Below are 18,729 nucleotides of genomic sequence, written 5' to 3' on the forward strand. Positions count from 1 at the left end.
CAGGCCATGGAAGAACTGGGACATTTTCAGCTTCCAGGAATATGCTACAGATCCTTGCGACATGGGGCTGTGCATTATCATGCTGAAACATGAGGTGATGGCGGCAGATGAACGGCACGACAATGGGCCTCAGGATCTCTTCACGGTATCTCTGTGCATTCAAATTGCAATCGATAAAATGCAATTGTGTTCATTGTCCATAAGTTATGCCTGCCCATACCATAACCCCACCATCACCATGGGGCACTCTGTTCACAACGTTGACATCAGCAAACTGCTCGCACACACAACGCCATACATGCTAAATGCCATCTGCCCGGTACAGTTGAAACAGGGATTCATCTATGAAGAGCACACTTCTTCAGCATGCCAGTGGCCATCGAAGGTGAGCATTTGCCCACTGAAGTCGGTTACAATGCTGAATTGCAGTCAGGTCAAGACCCTGGTGAGGATGACGAGCACGCAGATGAGCTTCCCTGAGATGGTTTCTGACAGTTTGTGCAGAAATGTTTTGCTTGTGCAAACCCACAGTTTCATCAGTTGTCCGGGTGGCTGGTCTCAGATTATCCTGCAGGTGAAGAAGCCGGATGTGGAGGTCCTGGGCTGGCGTGGATACACTTAGTCTGCGGTTGTGAGGCCGGTTGGATGTACTGCCAAATTCTTTAAAACAACGTAGTCAGCATGCCAATTGCACGCTCCCTCAAAACTTGAGACATCTGTGGCATTGTGTTGTGTGACAAAACATGCACTTTTAGAGTGGCCTTTTATTGTCCCCAGCACAAGGTGCAACTGTGTAATGATCATGCTGTTTAATCAGCTTCTTGATATGCCACACCTGTCAGGTGGATGGATTATCTTGGCAAAGGAGAAATGCTCACTAACAGTGATGTAAACAAATTTGTGCACAACATTTTAGAGAAATAAGCTTTTTGTGCGTATGGAAATGTTCTGGGATCTTTTATTTCAGCTCATGAAACATGAGACCAACACCTTACATGTTGCGTTTATATTTTTGTTCAGTATATATTTCTATGGGTAATATAACGCGCTATGGTAACAAATGCAAACATATTGTATATGATGTACATGATGATTGAAGTATGTGACATAAACTGTATTACAACATGGACATTTTGAGGTACTAAAAGTGATAGCCTATTCGAAATAATCCCCCGTCATTTAAGTGGCATATAAAGGAGTCATGACCCTCATACATATATGACTTTATAAATTGTATTTTACTGTGATCATGTCTACGAAATATTTATTTTTATTTCAAAACAAAAAATCCTGTGCAACAGAAAAAACATAATGAAGCATTTATTTGAAGACTCAAACTTTAATGAAAGAAATGTGAATAAGAATATTTGAACAGTAAAAACACATACAATTTCAAGAGTATTTAGTTATTTTATAAAGTTTGCAAACCAATCACATTTTATACAAAATAATGTATATTTACGAACAACATTAGTTTACATAAATTGTGCTGTTATTTTCTGTACTTTTCCTGAGTCTGTCCAAATCCTCAGGACTGCCGGTTCTGCCGAAATATTAAATACAAAGACACAAAAAACATAAATTGGAACAATATTAATGAAAATACAAATGTCACAAAAAGGAAAGAAATTTTAGAGAATTTAAAAGAAACAGCTTACCTCCCCTCTGTGGTAGTAAAACACGTTCTCACTCCTTTGGGTTGATGGGAACCTCGGTTTTTATCAGAGATGTTATGTCTATAGAGACATTAAAAGCAGTGTTGCCATTCAATCAGCTGACCTCAAAATCTAACAAGCTCGTTTATTGCTCTGGCTATCGCAAAGCATTTCAGGAGGTCAAATCCTGATATCTGACAGTGATGTAAAACAAATTTGTGTTTTAATAGTATGATCTGACCAGTAACGATACTAGTCCTCCTCCACTTACCTTCAAAGTCGACAAAGATGATGAGGTCATCGTTTTTCAGGTAGTTCCGTCGTCGCAAGTCAAAATGCTTGATCATATTGCGCCATCCTCGCGACTCTCCCCTGTAGCACCCACACTCTGGGTCATAGGTCCCCACATTGGTTGGATTGTCCCACCACAGCTTCCCATCTGGAGCTGGAGAACACAGAAACATACTGTATATCATAAGACTATTAAATCACATTACAGCTGTTTCATGGCCGTCGTAATCTGATCAGATTATGGGCCAGATATCATGAAGACAAATCTAACCACAAGTGTAGTCTCTAAACACAATAATGACCTACTCTTTATCAGGTCTGTAGTCAAACTGCGAGCAGACGACATCCTCAGTTTGATGTCAGGATCCTGGTCCATGACCACGATTTTAGCCTGCCTGTTCAGGGCCGGCCACTGCATGACCACGTCATTAGCCCCGCTGGCCAGGTGGAAGTACAGCCCAGTGTAGCCACCAGTGTAGTCACTGTAGTCAGAGACGGGACGGACACGTACACCGTAACGATAGCCCTCTGGGCTGTAGAAGACTGGACTGTCCATGACAGTGGTATTGTTTGCAGTGTTGAGGATTCCGGTGAAGTTCTTGATCTGCCAGACAGCGTTGGGACAGCGAGTCTCCGTCAGGCTGATGTCGTCAATGAAGATTCCTCCACTGGATGTAGCTGGATCTCCTCGGACACCTTGGAAAGCATAGCGGAACTTCTCTTCGATCTCCATGGAGACGTGGACAATCCTCCATGTGTGGTCGGCATCTCCTAGTTTACGAAACAAAATTAAATCAATGTAGTACAGTGAGGGAAAAAAGTATTTGATCCCCTGCTGATTTTGTACGTTTGCCCACTGACAAAGACATGATCAGTCTATAATTTTAATGGTAGGTTTATTTGAACAGTGAGAGACAGAAAAACAACAAAATAATCCAGAAAAACGCATATCAAAAATGTTATAAATTGATTTGCATTTTAATGAGGGAAATAAGTATTTGACCCCTCTGCAAAACATGACTTAGTACTTGGTGGCAAAACCCTTGTTGGCAATCACAGAGGTCAAACGTTTCTTGTAGTTGGCCACCAGGCTTGCACACATCTCAGGAGGGATTTTGTTCCACTCCTCTTTGCAGATCTTCTCCAAGTCATTAAGGTTTCGAGGCTGGCAACTCGAACCTTCAGCTGACGTTTGGCAAATCGAACCTTCAGCTCCCTCCACAGATTTTCTATGGGATTAAGGTCTGGAGACTGGCTAGGCCGCTCCAGGACCTTAATGTGCTTCTTCTTGAGCCACTCCTTTGTTGCCTTGGCTGTGTGTTTTGGGTCATTGTCATGCTGGAATACCCATCCACGACCCATTTTCAATGCCCTGGCTTAGGGAAGGAGGTTCTCACCCAAGAATTGACGGTACATGGCCCCGTCCATCATCCCTTTGATGCGGTGAAGTTGTCCTGTCCCCTTAGCAAAAAAACACCCCCAAAGCATAATGTTTCCACCTCCATGTTTGACGGTGGGGATGGTGTTCTTGGGGTCATAGGCAGCATTCCTCCTCCTCCAAACACGGCGAGTTGAGTTGATGCCAAAGAGCTCCATTTTGGTCTCATCTGACCACAACACTTTCACCCAGTTCTCCTCTGAATCATTCAGATGTTCATTGGCAAACTTAAGACGGGCCTGTATATGTACTTTCTTGAAAAGGGGGACCTTGCGGGCGCTGCAGGATTTCAGTCCTTCACGGCGTAGTGTGTTACCAATTGTTTTCTTGGTGACTATGGTCCCAGCTGCCTTGAGATCATTGACAAGATCCTCCTGTGTAGTTCTGGGCTGATTCCTCACCGTTCTCATGATTATTGCAACTCCACGAGGTGAGATCTTGCATGGAGCCCCAGGCCGAGGGAGATTGACAGTTCTTTTGTGTTTCTTCCATTTGCAAATAATCGCACCAACTGTTGTCACATTCTCACGAAGCCGCTTGGCGATGATCTTGTAGCCCATTCCAGCCTTGTGTAGGTCTACAATCTTGTCCCTGACATCCTTGGAGAGCTCTTTGGTATTGGCCATGGTGGAGAGTTTGGAATCTGATTGATTGATTGCTTCTGTGGACAGGTGTCTTTTATACAGGTAACAAGCTGAGATTAGGAGCACTCCCTTTAAGAGTGTGATCCTAATCTCAGCTCGTTACCTGTATAAAAGACACCTGGGAGCCAGACATGCGTTTATCTGGATTTTTTTGTTGTTATTCTGTCTCTCACTGTTCAAATAAACCTACCATTAAAATTATAGATTGATCATTTCTTTGTCAGTGGGTAAATGTACAAAATCAGCAGGGGATCAAATACTTTTTTCCCTCACTGTAACAAAGTTTCAAACGAAGAGGATAAACAATACATATACAGTTGGAGTCTGAAGTTTACATACACTTAGGTTGGAGTCATTAAAAGTAGTTTTTCAACCACTCCACAAATTTCTTGTTAACAAACAATTCATTGACATCATTGGAGTCAATTGGGGGTGTACCTGTGGATGTATTTCAAGGCCTACCTTCAAACTCAGTGCCTCTTTGCTTGACATCATGGGAAAATCAAAAGAAATCAGCCAAGACCTCAGAAAAAAAAATGTAGACCTCCACATGTCTGGTTCGTCCTTGGGAACATTCATCTATACAAACAATAGTACGCAAGTATAAACACCATGGGACCATGCAGCCGTCATACCGCTCAGGAAGGAGACGCATTCTGTCTCCTAGAGATGAACGTACTTTGGTGCGAAAAGTCCAAATCAATCCCAGAACAACAGCAAAGGACCTTGTGAAGATGCTGGAGGAAACAAGTATCTATATCCACAGTAAAACTAGTCCTATATAGACATAACCTGAAATGCCGCTCAGCAAGGAAGAAGCCACTGCTCCAAAACCGCCATAAAAAAGCCAGACTACTGTTTGCAACTGCACATGGGGACAAAGATCGTACTTTTTGGAGAAATGTTCTCTGATCTGATGAAACAAAAATATAACTGTTTGGCCATAATGACCATCGTTATGTTTGGAGGAAAAAGGGGGTTGCTTGCAAGCCGAAGAACACCATCCCAACCGTGAAGCACGGAGGTGGCAGCATCATGCTGTGGGGGTGCTTTGCTGCAGGAGGGACTAGTGCGCTTCACAAAATAGATGGCATTATGAGGAAGGAAAATTATGTGGATATATTGAAGCAACATCTCAAGACATCAGTCAGGAAGTTAAAGCTTGGTCGCAAATGGGTCTTCCAAATGGACAATGACCCCTAACATACTCCCAAAGCTGTGGCAAAATGGCTTATGGACAACAAAGTCAAGGTATTGGAGTGGCCATCACAAAGCCCTGACCTCAATCCTATAGAAAGTTTGTGGGCAGAACTGAAAAAGCATGTGCGAGCAAGGAGGCCTACAAACCTGACTCAGTTACACCAGCTCTGTCAGGAGGAATGGGCCAAAATTCACCCAACCTATTGTGGGAAGCTTGTGGAAGGCTACCCAAAACGTTTGACCCAAGTTAAACAATTTAAAGGCAATGCTACCAAATACTAATTGAGTGTATGTAGACTTCTGACCCACTGGGAATGTGATGAAATAAATCATTCTCTCTACTATTATTCTGACATTTCACATTCTTAAAATAAAGTGGTGATCCTAAAACAGGGAGTTTTTACTAGGATTAAATGTCAGGAATTGTTAAAAACTGAGTTTAAATGTATTTGGCTAAGGTGTATGTAAACTTCTGACTTCAACTGTATCAGTGATTGTATATTTGAAAATGAATACCCCAGATAGTGTGCATTTTCTTCAGTTTGCGAACTGTCCCAGTCCCATCGTCCATCTTGACCCATATCACAAGTCTGTCCTTTGGTCCGCCTGTCATCTTGTAGAAGAACTGCAGACACTGCAGGTGTCTCTTGGGATAGAGGATGCGAGACTCTAGCAGAGCTGACTCCTCCGCCTTCCCAGTTTTAGTGTTGAAGTGCATGTAGTAACCTGCATCTAAAAGACCACAAAGATATCACACATACTGTTAGAGCTCTTCACTCTAATGGTTAGGATTGGGGATATGGTAATCTACTCCTAGAAGTGGTTGATCTGAGGCTATGTATCGTTGAACTCTGACCTCTGCATTGGCCAATGAGAGTGTGATCCTCGTTCCCAGTGCTGCTCTTGGTGTGGACCCAGTCTGCATCATCAGTGGGGCTCTGAATCATCCCACAGATGTTGATGTACTCAAAGGAACACTGGTCCAGGAGAGTGATAGGGGAGGCTGGAAATGGAGGGCATATCTCAGTTGACACGTTTGCACGTGTATCACAATGAAGCAACTTTAATTTCATTATCACATCTGACACTAGAACATTTTAACTTGACAAAAACAGAGAGGTGATCAGCTTGTTCTTAAAACTAGTAGTTTACATTTTCCTACACCGCTGCCACACAGCTGTGTCAGGAAAAATAGGTAATACTCTCTGTCTCACAACACTTACAGCAGTTATACATCCTGTTCAACCTCAGCATGTCCAGTTTGCTGAAGTCCAGGTACTGGCCAATGATATTGTTGAATTCTGGGATGTTGGTGGTGATGGTGGGAATGTTGGGGTCCACGTTGAAGGAGTATGGCCGGTAGTGCATGACAGACTCATAATCATAAGGGGTGTTCTGGTCAGTGATGAAGGAATCATCGTATTTGTTGAAATTATGTTCCAGCCCTGCAAGAAAGAATACAAAACATGTCATACTAAAATGTTCCCACTTAACTAATAATGTTATTGCATCTAGACAGTCACATTTTGTGAATCAGCTGTGTTAGTGCTAGGCTGTAACAAAACCCTCCACTTGGCCCTTTGTGGCCAAGATCAGCCACCCTTGCTGTCTCTCATCAACCAGAGGGCTGACTGATACTGACCTGGAGTGACCTGGTCAAGCCAGATCTTGACGTAGTCGTCTCTGTCCTGGCGAGACTGCTCATGGTAGAAGCCCAGAGCGTGGAGGAGCTCATGTTCGATCACAGCCTTGTGGTCACAGCCATCGCCAAGGGACAGGATCTGTCCATTCTGCTGGTCCCCAACGCTGGAGAAACACCTGGCAAACACAGTTCAAAGTTGCGTTACATGGATGTGTGAGGGCGGACATGTTTAAAGTCGAATGTTAAAACTATGCAGCAGTTATGCAAGAAGGCAATCATTTTGCGTAACAAATTGACTGAGATTTGTTCATTTAGTCTGTCCTGGTGAATGTATACATGAAAGCTGTAGAGCATCTGTGTAAAATAAATGGTTGTTGGACAATCTGTACATAATCAGCTCATACCCGCCTCTCTTTTCAAACTTGATGTATGTCTTCTCGCCTTCGTAGGGCTTGAAGTCTATGCAAGATTTCAGACGGTACATTTCAAATGCCTGATGGACACAACCTTTGGCATTCAAATCTGAAAGACAAGGAAGAACAAAGCTAAGACATCACAAGTGGCTTACTGTGTAATAAATGGATATTGTGCCTTTTATGCTGTGTTGCATGTAAATAAATGAATTCAAGTAATTTTAGTTGGACTCTATATCAAATTCAACTTGCACTTACCCAAGTCATCTGACAGAATGTACGGTATGGGAAACTTCCATCTGTATTTAGTGTCAATCAAGGCATTGCGTCCTTGCTGTTAAAAGGAGGAAAAGGAGTCATGTACTAATTGGACTGAATCTTTCTGGACTCAGGGAAGACATAAAGATTATCAAGGGACAATCTGTTTTTTTAAGTGATAACAGTTATCTGATAACATATAGCAAAATAATACCACTGTTTCTTACCAGAATGAGCATATCCCCTTCAACCAAGTCTTCTTCTGCCCCTGTCAGGCCAAATATCATTTGAAAACAATGAATTCAACATTTGATCACTATTCATGTCATGAACATCAAACATGAAATGTTTAATCAAAATTACCACATACAAACATCAGGTTAAGTTCCTCAAACTCACCCAAGTTAAGTAAAGGATTATCATCTTCACCCTTTCCGTATACCTCTGCACATAAAAAGCATAGCTCAGATCAAGACATGGAAGTAGAATAATTTTGATGTACTTAGAATTGACTTTATGTAAAGATATTTGGTTGACATACCATGCACACGAGATGACAGAGGAATCTGTCCCCCCAAAGAGAAACAAATATGCTATCATTTCAATTCCACTATTCCTTTAAGCACTACCATTACATGTCTAGTAATCATCTTAACAATCATAATTAAAATGTATTTACTGTACTTACAGTGTATGAACTGGACAGCGCAACCAGCCCTGTCAAGAAGAGAAGTGTCTGCATGGACATGATGAATATGGCTAGAGATTTGAGTTTCTGCTTTGGTTTAAGTTTCCAAGTGAACCAGAGGACCTTTAGCCCTTGATAAAGTTTATGTCTGCTATGGTAAAAAGTAACTGGGGGCCTTGACTCTACAGTGCTGCTGACATGTGGGATGTTATAAAACCAGTTCAGAGCACCTTCCCAAGCAGCTCAGGGAAAACGAATGTGAGCCAACACTCATTGGCTGGGGGAAAAGAATAACACTTTTTTTATATGACAATCAGTGAGACTGTGACTGCCACCACCTTGTAAGTATTGAAAAGTACCCCTCTCTGCTTCTGTGTTAAAAACTTCTAAAAAGCATGCAAAACAGTGTCAAAGCTGGCTAGTGAGATCTTATATTAATGTTTAACCTTGCTTAACAGGTAGCATCACCATTGCCAACAGTCTCCACATCTGTCCAGGGGGAAGGGAGTAGTGATTCATTATCCTGAGCAAGTTGAGAATTGCTTGCAGACACAGCAATCAGTTCAGGCCCTCAAATGTATAAAGTATTTATTTGTTAACAATTGACCTTGCAATCACCATAAACAACAGGCATAGTATCAAACTGAGTATAGAATAATAGTTGGTAACATGACAAAATGTAGGCTTATGCTTTACAAAATAGTGGAAACAGAATTGAGGGAAGGAGGGGGCGTGGCGGGGCAGTGGGTTATTGGAATGCTGCTTCATGTAAAAGTTGGTGTATTTTCAGTTTTACAGCACTCTTCTTTCTATGGGGGAGCTTCCTAAGATACGGGAGCAAACTAAAGAAGAACATCTCGTCCTCTATTCCATCCATCCCATCCATCTGCCACCTCCTCTTCTGGCTGGGCCCATTGGATCCCGACGCAGTGTCAGGAGAGGGAGCATCCTCATCGTCTGCCTGGTCCCCCTCGATCTCGTGGATAATGAAGGCTGATTTATTATCCACGCCTTCTGTGGCACTTTCCCCGTTCCTCTCCCTTTCCTTATCATCCTCTCCCCACTCCTCATCCTCCAAGTCACCTGAGGTGTCTCCTTGCCAGCCCTTGGCCTGGATGAAGGGGGTGAGGAAGGACATTCTCCTGCTGTGCATCCAGTTCTTCTTGTGACTATCTGGCTCCCCAGAGGCTTTCCTCTGCTGCTCAGCCCGCTTGAATCTGACAAAGGTGTCCCTCAGGTTCTTCCATTTCTTCTGACAGTCATCAACTGAACACACCAAATGACACATCAGACAAAAAGAAGAGGGGAGACGGGTAAGGGTACCTGCATCTTACACAAATAGAGCAATCTCAATCTGACCTATCAAAGGTTGAGGGAATTACACACCATGCCATTTCTTGAATATTATGTAAACATGTATTTATTCCTAATTTACCTTATTGCAGGGATCACATTGTTGTTTTATTAGGGAAATAACAATTGGCAGGTAGCTAGCTAAGTATGTAGCTGGCTATGTATTTAGCTAGCTACCTACTAGGTGAGAGAAAGTTGGGTCTTTGGTCAACAACACAGTTCAAGTAGGTTGCTAGCAAGTTGGCAAGCTTACTTGCGGTTGTGGCTAGATGCTGTACTGCTACGGACGGAAGTGACGCAAATACCGTCTAAATCTTCACAAAATCATGTCGTTTCGGGAGTTTTTCCATTTTTAGTTATCCCTAAACCAAACAATTGTCCAAGCCTTAACCTAATTATTCTAACCTGATACATGAATTATCCTAACCTGCTACGAAAAGTAAATTCTCTTCGTAGCTGATACCATCTAGTCCTCACCCTTACGAGTTAGCTAGCTAAGGTTGTCTTGCTAGCAGCAAGCTGTCCTTACCAGGCATTTCCACTTGCAGACTTACAGCCCTCCATGCCCTTGCCTTTCTCTGTGAGTCCTTGTACGAGTTTAAAGTTATGTTATACAACTCGGGATAATCCGAAACAGCCGAAATTACTCTGTCAGCCATTTGCATGTTGGCTAGCGTGAGCTTTCAAAGCACTAGCTGCTGCTACTAGATATTTGTTGAATTTCGAATGCGCCTGCGTTTCAAGTGTTTTCTTACGCTCATAGGTCCAGCTTGAAATGCTAGCTGGCTAACGTTAGCTATCTACCACAATAGAATGATTAAGACAGATGAGGCTAGCTAAAATGAAAACATTTTATTTATACAAATCAGAACGATTCTGAAATGCAACGTTACATGTTGCGAAAACTAATCAAACATGCAGTAGAATATATTGTATAGCTATCTGGGGGGAACATATGTAGCCTGGTTGGTTTCATAAAGCTAACTGTTTAGCGTAGGGAAGAAAGACGAGGTGGCCGAGTGGTTAAGGCGATGGACTGCTAATCCATTGTGCTCTGCACGCGTGGGTTCGAATCCCATCCTCGTCGAATACTTTTAACCCTATCCTGAATGTAGTCATATATTGCAACTAGCTATGCTCTGTGCTGTACACAATATGTCTGACATAATTGTGGTCCTCTGTAGCTCAGCTGGTAGAGCACGGCGCTTGTAACGCCAAGGTAGTGGGTTCGATCCCCGAGATCACACATACACAAAAATGTATGCACGCATGACTGTAAGTCGCTTTGGATAAAAGCGTCTGCTAAATGGCATATTATTATTATTATTATGTACAACCGCATCTAGTCAGAAATTCAATTAAATTGAAGGGATGCATGGAAAATGTTTCCTTTTTTTTTAAACAGCATTTTATTAAAATAAAATAAAGTGCAATAGGAGTAGAAACCAGACCTGGGTTCAAAAACTATTTCAGATATTTCTAAGGCACTGCATCTCAGCGCTTGAGGCGTCACTACAGACCCCCTGGTTCGATTCCAGGCTGTATAACAACAGGCGGAGTCCCATAGGACTTTGCAAAAATCTCTGAAGCTGGAGACTCTTATCTCCCTCAATAACTTTAAGCATCAGTTGTCAGAGCACCTTACCGATCACTGCACCTGTACACAGCCCATCTGAAATTAGCCCACCCAACTACCTCATCCCTATATTGTTATTTATTTTGCTCTTTTGCACCCCAGTATCTCTATTTGCACATAATCTCTTGCACATCTAGCATTCCAGTGTTAATACTATTGTAATTATTCTGCACTATAGCCTATTTATTGCCTTACCTCCATAACTTGCTACATTTGCACACACTGTATATATATTTTCTGTTGTATTTTTGACTTTATGTTTTTTTACCCCATATGTAACTCTGTGTTGTATTTTATTGCACTGCTTTGCTTTATCTTGGCCAGGTCGCAGTTGTAAATGAGAACCTGTTCTCAACTGGTTTACCTGGTTAAATAAAGGTGAAATAAAAAAAATAAAAAAAATAGGGCGGCGCACAATTGGCCCAGCATCGTCCGGGTTTGGCCGGTGTAGGCCGTCATTGTAAATAAGAATTTCTTCTTAACTGACTTGCCTTTTTAAATAAAGGTAAAATAAAAAAACAAGTAGTTGAGTATTGGAATGTATTTGGAAATACACTTGGAAAGTATTAGAAAATACTCAAATACTGGCTCCCATTAATTTAACCCAGGTATTTGAAATAAGTAGTTGAAAATACAGTACTTTCAAATACAATTTGGAAGACTATTTGTTTGTTTTGTCAAACAACCATGAAAATACTAAAATAACCTTCTGAGAGCTGGGGGGGGGGGGGGGGAATAAGGGATATACACTACCTACTCATTCAAGGGTTTTTCTTTATTTTGACTATTTTTTACATTGTAGAATAATAGTGAAGACATCAATACTATGAAATAACACATATGGAATCATGTAGTAAACAAAAAAATCTTAAACAAATCAAAGTATATTTTATATTTGAGAATCTTCAAATAGCCAACCTTTGCCTTGATGACAGCTTTGCACACGCTTGGCATTCTCTCAACCAGCTTCACCTGGAATGCTTTTCCAACAGTCTTGAAGGAGTTCCCACATATGCTGAGCACTTGATGGCTGCTTTTCCTTCACTCTGCGGTCCGACTCATCCCAAACCATCTCAATTGGGTTGAGGTTGTGGGATTGTGGAGGCCAGGTCATCTGATGCAGCACTCCATCACTCTCCTTCTTGGTAAAATAGCCCTTACACAGCCTGGAGTTGTGTTGGGTCATTGTCCAAATGATAGTCCCACTAAGCCCAAACCAGATGGGATGACTTATCACTGCAGAATGCTGTGGTAGCCATGCTGGTTAAGTGTGCCTTGAATTCTAAATAAATCACAGACGGTGTCACCAGCTCCGCAACCACACACCACAACACCTCCTTCTCCATGCTTTACGGTGGGAAATACACATGCGGAGATCATTCGGTCACCCACACAGCGTCTCACAAAGACACAGCGGTTGGAACCAAAAATCTCCAATTTGGACTCCAGACCAAAGGACAAATTTCCACCGGTCTAATGTCCATTGCTTGGCCCAAGCAGGTCTCTTCTTATTATTGGTGTCCTTAAGTAGTGGTTTCTTTGCAGTCATTTGACCATGAAGGTCTGATTCACACAGTCCCCTCTGAACAGTTGACGTTGAGATGTGTCTGTTACTTGAACTCTGTGAAGCATTTATTTGGGCTGCAATTTCTGAGGCTGGTAACTCTAATGAACTTATCCTCTGCAGCAGAGGTAACTCTGGGTCTTCCATTCCTATCACGGTCCTCATGAGAGCCAGTTTCATCATAGCGCTTGATGGTTTTTGCGACTGCACTTGAAGAAACTTTCAAAGTTCTTGAAATGTTCCGTATTGACTGACCTTCATGTCTTAAAGTAATGATGGACTGTTGTTTCTCTTTGCTTATTTGAGCTGTTCTTGCCATAATATGGACTTGGTATTTTACCAAATAGGGCTATCTTCTGTATACCCCCCCCCCCCCCCCCCACACACACACACACACACACACACACACACACACACACACCTTGTCACAACACAACTTATTGGCTCAAACACATTAAGAAGGAAATAAATTCCACAAATTAACTTTTAAGAAGGCACACCTGTTAATTGAAATGCATTCCAGGTGACTACCTCATGAACCTGGTTGAGAGAATGCCAAGAATGTGCAAAGCTGTCATCAAGGCAAAGGGTGGCCATTTGAAGAATCTCAAATATAAAATATATTTTGATTTGTTTAACACTTTTTTGTGTTATTTCATAGTTTTGATGTCTTCACTGTTATATTACAATGTAGAAAATAGTAAAAATATAGAAAAACCCTTGAATGAGTGAGTAGGTGTGTCCAAACTTTTGACTGGTACTGTATTATATATACACTGAACAAAAATATAAACGCAACATGCAACAATTTCAAAACATTTACTGAGTTATAGGTCATATAAGGAAATCAGTCAATTTAAATAAATTCATTAGGCCTTAATCTGTGGATTTCACATGGCTGGGAATACAGATATGCATCTGTTGGTCACAGATACCTTTTTTTTTAAAGGTAGGGGCATGGATCAGAAAACCAGTCAGTATCTGGTGTGACCATAATTTGCATCATGCAACGTAACACATCTCCTTCACATAGAGTTGATCAGGCTGTTGATTGTGGCCTGTAGAATGTTGTCCCACTTCAATGGCTGTGCGAACTTGCTGGATTTTGGCGGGAACTGGAACACGCTGTCGTACACATTGATCCAGAGCATCCCAAACATGCTATGTGGGTGTCATGTCTGGTAAGTATGCAGGCCATGGAAGAACTGGGACATTTTCACCTTCCAGGAATTGTGTACAGGTCCTTGCGACATCGGGCCGTGCATTATCATGCTGAAACATGAGTTGATGGCGGCGGATGAACGGCACAACAATGGGCCTCAGGATCTCGTCACGGTATCTCTGTGCATTCAAATTGCCATCGATAAAATGCAATTGTGTTCGTTGTCCTTATGTTATGTGTACAACTACCTTATCTTAATGGCACGCTGATATTCGTCTACAGCATACTGGTATTTGGCAGTGTTAAGGCCAAGTAGACCAGCTAGTTTTTCCCCAATAAAATCACAAGCTGAAGACAAAAATACTTTATGTAAGACATTTTCAAAAATGTATTTAATGGACATACAGTGGTAAAGTATTATTTCTATACAATGACTGAATTATATGGAGTACACTGCCTTGCTGAATTTGAATGTTTCAAGAGCACACTGGAATGGAATGCAACAGGTTAGTGCTACATTTAGACTACTAATGGACAACAACAAAAAATCTACTAAGAATCTAAATCTTATCTGTTTGAAAACTTCCATACCATGTCATCAGGCTCCCTAAACACCTGCTCATGTGATGTATCCTCCTCTTCCTCACTGTTATCTTCCTCCAGCGTCTCACCGCTGGAGAAATGGATGACCCTCTTCTGCTGGGACAGAGAGGGACCCCCGAACTGTGTCTCCTGAATGTCAGGGCCCTGAGAGACACACTGTGAATTACTCCATATTCTCTCGAATACCCCTGTTCTGCATAAACAATGAAATTAACAAAAGTTCTGTGGTTGTGCGTGATAATGGTTTGGGATTGTATTAAAGCTAGAATCCGCAGGTGAAACAATAACAAAGTGAATACCCCACCTCTGTTTTCGTAAAAAGCTGAGGGAAGGGCCTAGAGAAATGCAACCACTCAAATTCATAGACAGAGCTATGGATGCACCATCCATGATATCGAACTTATAGTTTTCACCATGTTTTGAGTCTATACAGTGTTTACATTTTGGGTTCTGATATGGTAGGACAGTTGAACTAAGGTATTTATATGTTATATTCAATGAGAATATATTGTACATTTATAAATCCAAAAATGGATGTAGCAATTGCAGATTCTAGCTTTAAAGAGCTATTAGCATGATCCATACAGGAAGCAATCATAAAAGTAGCTCTGAATTGAGATACTGAAAAAGTAATTATTATTATTTTTTATTTATTTCACCTTTATTTAACCAGGTAAACCAGTTGAGAACAAGTTCTCATTTACAACTGCGACCTGGCCAAGATAAAGCAAAGCAGTGCGATAAAAACAACAACACAGAGTTACATATGGGGTAAAACAAAACAAAGTCAAAAATACTACAGAAATAAATATATATACAGTGTGTGCAAATGTAGCAAGTTATGGAGGTAAGGCAATAAATAGACTATAGTGCAAAATAATTACAATTAGTATTAACACTGGAATGATAGATGTGCAAGAGATGATGTGCAAATAGAGATACTGGGGTACAAATGTGCAAAATAAATAACAATATAGGGATGAGGTAGTTGGGCGGGCTAATTTCAGATGGGCTGTGTACAGGTGCAGTGATCGCTAAGGTGCTCTGACAACTGATGCTTAAAGTTAGTGAGGGAGATAAGTGTCTCCAGCTTCAGAGATTTTTGCAATTTGTTCCAGTCATTGGCAGCAGAGAACTGGAAGGAATGGCGGCCAAAGGAGGTGTTGGCTTTGGGGATGGCCAGTGAGATATACCTGCTGGAGCGCAGACTACGGGTGGGTGTTGCTATGGTGACCAATGAGCTAAGATAAGGCAGGGATTTGCCTAGCAGTGATTTATAGATGGCCTGGAGCCAGTGGGTTTGGCGACGAATATGTAGTGAGGACCAGCCAACAAGAGCGTACAGGTCACAGTGGTGGGTAGTATATGGGGCTTTGGAGACAAAACGGATGGCACTGTGATAGACTACATCCAATTTGCTGAGTAGAGTGTTGGAGGCTATTTTGTAAATGACATCGCCGAAGTCAAGGATCGGTAGGATAGTCAGTTTTACGAGGGCATGTTTGGCAGCATGAGTGAAGGAGGCTTTGTTGCGAAATAGGAAACCGATTCTAGATTTAACTTTGGATTGGAGATTCTTAATGTGAGTCTGGAAGGAGAGTTTACAGTCTAACCAGACACCTAGATATTTGTAGTTGTCCACATACTCTAGGTCAGACCCGTCGAGAGTAGTGATTCTAGCCGGGTGGGCGGGTGCAAGCAGCGTTCGGTTGAAGAGCATGCATTTAGTTTTACTAGTGTTTAAGAGCAGTTGGAGGCTACTGAAGGAGTGTTGTATGGCATTGAAGCTCGTTTGGAGGTTTGTTAACACAGTGTCCAATGAAGGGCCAGATGTATACAAAATGGTGTCGTCTGCGTAGAGGTGGATCTGAGAGTCACCAGCAGCAAGAGCGACGTCATTGATATACACAGAGAAAAGAGTCGGCCCAAGAATTGAACCCTGTGGCACCCCCATAGAGACTGCCATAGGTCCAGACAACAGGCCCTCCGATTTGACACATTGAACTCTATCTGAGAAGTAGTTGGTGAACCAGGTGAGGCAGTCATTTGAGAAACCAAGGCTATTTAGTCTGCCAATAAGAATGCGGTGGTTGACAGAGTCGAAAGCCTTGGCCAGGTCAATGAAAACGGCTGCACAGTACTGTCTATTATCGATCGCGGTTATAATATCGTTTAGGACCTTGAGCGTGGCTGAAGTGCACCCATGACCAGCTCGGAAACCGGATTGCATAGCGGAGAAGGTACGGTGGGATTCGAAATGGTCGGTGATCTGTTTGTTGACTTGGCTTTCAAAAACTTTTGAAAGGCAGGGCAGGATGGATATGGGTCTGTAACAGTTTGGATCTAGAGTGTCACCCCCTTTGAAGAGGGGGATGACCGCGGCACCTTTCCAATCTCTGGGGATCTCAGACGTTACGAAAGAGAGGTTGAACAGGCTAGTAATAGGGGTTGCGACAATTTCGGCGGCTAGTTTTAGAAAGAAAGGGTCCAGATTGTCTAGCCCAGATGATTTGTAGGGGTCCAGATTTTGCAGCTCTTTCAGAACATCAGCTGTCTGGATTTGTGTGAAGGAGAAGCGGGGGGGGCATGGGCAAGTTGCAGCGGAGGGTGCAGAGCTGGTGGCCGGGGTAGTGGTAGCCAGGTGGAAAGCATGGCCAGCCGTAGCAAAATGCTTGTTGAAATTCTCGATTATTGTAGATTTATCGGTGGTGATAGTGTTTCCTAGCCTCAGTGCAGTAGGCAGCTGGGAGGAAGTGCTCTTATTTTCCATGGACTTTACAGTGTCCCAAAACTTTTTGGAGTTAGTGCTACAGGATGCAAATTTCTGTTATAAAGAAAAGCCTGTTACCCTCCGACAGGTAAACCCTTTAGCCTACATATGAACAGCACTTACTTCCTTGAAACGTTCGCTCATTCTTCACTGAAGAAAATGTTTTCCTTTCCTTGTGCTGCTGCCTGTAGAGTATACATGTTTTCTCAGCTCAAGAGTAAATACATTTCCTCCACTCTGATGCCACTGGAATGGTCAATCAATGCAAAAGAAAAAAGCAAGATACTGAGTCCTTCATTAGTTTTGAAACCTGATACACACCACGTGGTCCTCTGTAGCTCAATTGGTAGAGCTTGGCGCTTGTAACGCCAGGGTAGTGGGTTCGATCCCCGGGACCACCCATACACAAAAATGTATGCACACATGACTGTAAGTCGCTTTGGATAAAAGCGTCTGCTAAATGGCATATTATATTATTATTATTATATTACACCAAAAACACACATTTGAGTCATGATTACTGTGTACACCAGTCAGACGCTGCCTTTGGATGACAAGCTACTCATTTCAGTTACTTCTAGGCTGATGGTTGGGCTTGTTCAAATGTCAAAGGTTTATTGTTAACTGCTACATGCAGTAATGTTGTTCCTCTGGCTAATGACACTAACCATAGAGATAGATAGAGGATGCTAGTGCCCAAAAGCCCATTTTTAGCATGGGCAGTGCCATTGAGGACTTTCACAATTTTTAAGTAGTCAGCTGGGTGGGACTTCTTATGGGTTAAGGAAGGATCACACGAGGAGGTATCAGCCAATTAATTGTACTCCTGAGCAAACATTCAATAAATGCAGGTGGCAGTAAATCACCAACCTTGGCTTTATCTGTTCAAACAACACACTACAGGTGGCAGTTTGTTTGCCAACCCATAAAAGTAGTAGAAGAACAAAATGTACTACTTCAAAATGGAGATGACCTCAATGGCACACTGCCCGTGCTCTCACAGACGCCATAATGGGACAGATACAAAGATGTGATGTCTATCTATGGCTATGACTACAACTAGGGTTGCAAAATTCCAGGAACTTTCAAGAAATTCAGTTTATACAGAAATCCTGGTTGGAGGATTCCGGAGTTCCTGCTTATTTCCTCCTGATCAAATCAAATTGTATTTGCCACATGCGCCAAATAAAACAGGTGTAGACATTACCGTGAAATGGTTACTTACAGCCCTTAACCAACAGTGCATTAATTTTTTTATAAAAAAGTAAAATAAAACAACAACAAAAAAGTGTTGAGAAAAAAAGAGCAGAAGTAAAATAAAATAACAGTAGGGAGGCTATATACAGGGGGGTACCGGTGCAGAGTCAATGTGCGGGGGCACCGGCTAGTTGAGGTAGTTGAGGTAATATGTA

The 18,729-nt window shown here is 42.1% G+C and overlaps 2 protein-coding genes across 2 annotated transcripts; both read right to left on the minus strand.

Moving 5' to 3' along the window:
* Nucleotides 1–1,506: 1,506 nt before the first annotated feature.
* LOC311108283 (meprin A subunit alpha-like) lies at nucleotides 1,507–8,289 on the minus strand (the record flags this gene model as incomplete). The annotated part of the gene is made up of 14 exons (XM_084150905.1): nucleotides 1,507–1,543; nucleotides 1,659–1,736; nucleotides 1,927–2,100; nucleotides 2,253–2,717; nucleotides 5,745–5,960; nucleotides 6,085–6,231; nucleotides 6,452–6,673; nucleotides 6,871–7,046; nucleotides 7,275–7,392; nucleotides 7,542–7,617; nucleotides 7,769–7,809; nucleotides 7,941–7,985; nucleotides 8,083–8,107; nucleotides 8,230–8,289. 13 exons carry the CDS (start codon nucleotides 8,287–8,289, stop codon nucleotides 1,687–1,689), a joined length of 1,815 nt encoding a protein of 604 aa, XP_084007031.1. The 3' UTR covers nucleotides 1,507–1,543; nucleotides 1,659–1,686.
* A 637-nt stretch (nucleotides 8,290–8,926) lies between these two features.
* Nucleotides 8,927–10,268, minus strand: LOC311108284 (uncharacterized protein). The gene is made up of 2 exons (XM_084150906.1): nucleotides 10,112–10,268; nucleotides 8,927–9,495 (listed from the first exon to the last, which is right to left on the minus strand). Exons 1-2 carry the CDS (start codon nucleotides 10,239–10,241, stop codon nucleotides 8,978–8,980), a joined length of 648 nt encoding a protein of 215 aa, XP_084007032.1. The 5' UTR covers nucleotides 10,242–10,268; the 3' UTR covers nucleotides 8,927–8,977.
* Nucleotides 10,269–18,729: the final 8,461 nt, after the last annotated feature.

The sequence above is a fragment of the Coregonus lavaretus genome (assembly GCF_964263955.1).
Source record: "Coregonus lavaretus genome assembly, chromosome: 33".
Taxonomy (NCBI): Eukaryota; Metazoa; Chordata; class Actinopteri; order Salmoniformes; family Salmonidae; genus Coregonus; species Coregonus lavaretus.

Bases quoted from the DNA above. Each gene is read 5' to 3' on its own strand.
- LOC311108284 (XM_084150906.1), bottom strand. From the start codon at position 10,241: ATGGCTGACAGAGTAATTTCGGCTGTTTCGGATTATCCCGAGTTGTAT. The intron at 9,496-10,111 runs GTAAGGACAGCT...TGGTGTGTTCAG, and splicing joins TCTGCAAGTGGAAATGCCTG to TTGATGACTGTCAGAAGAAA.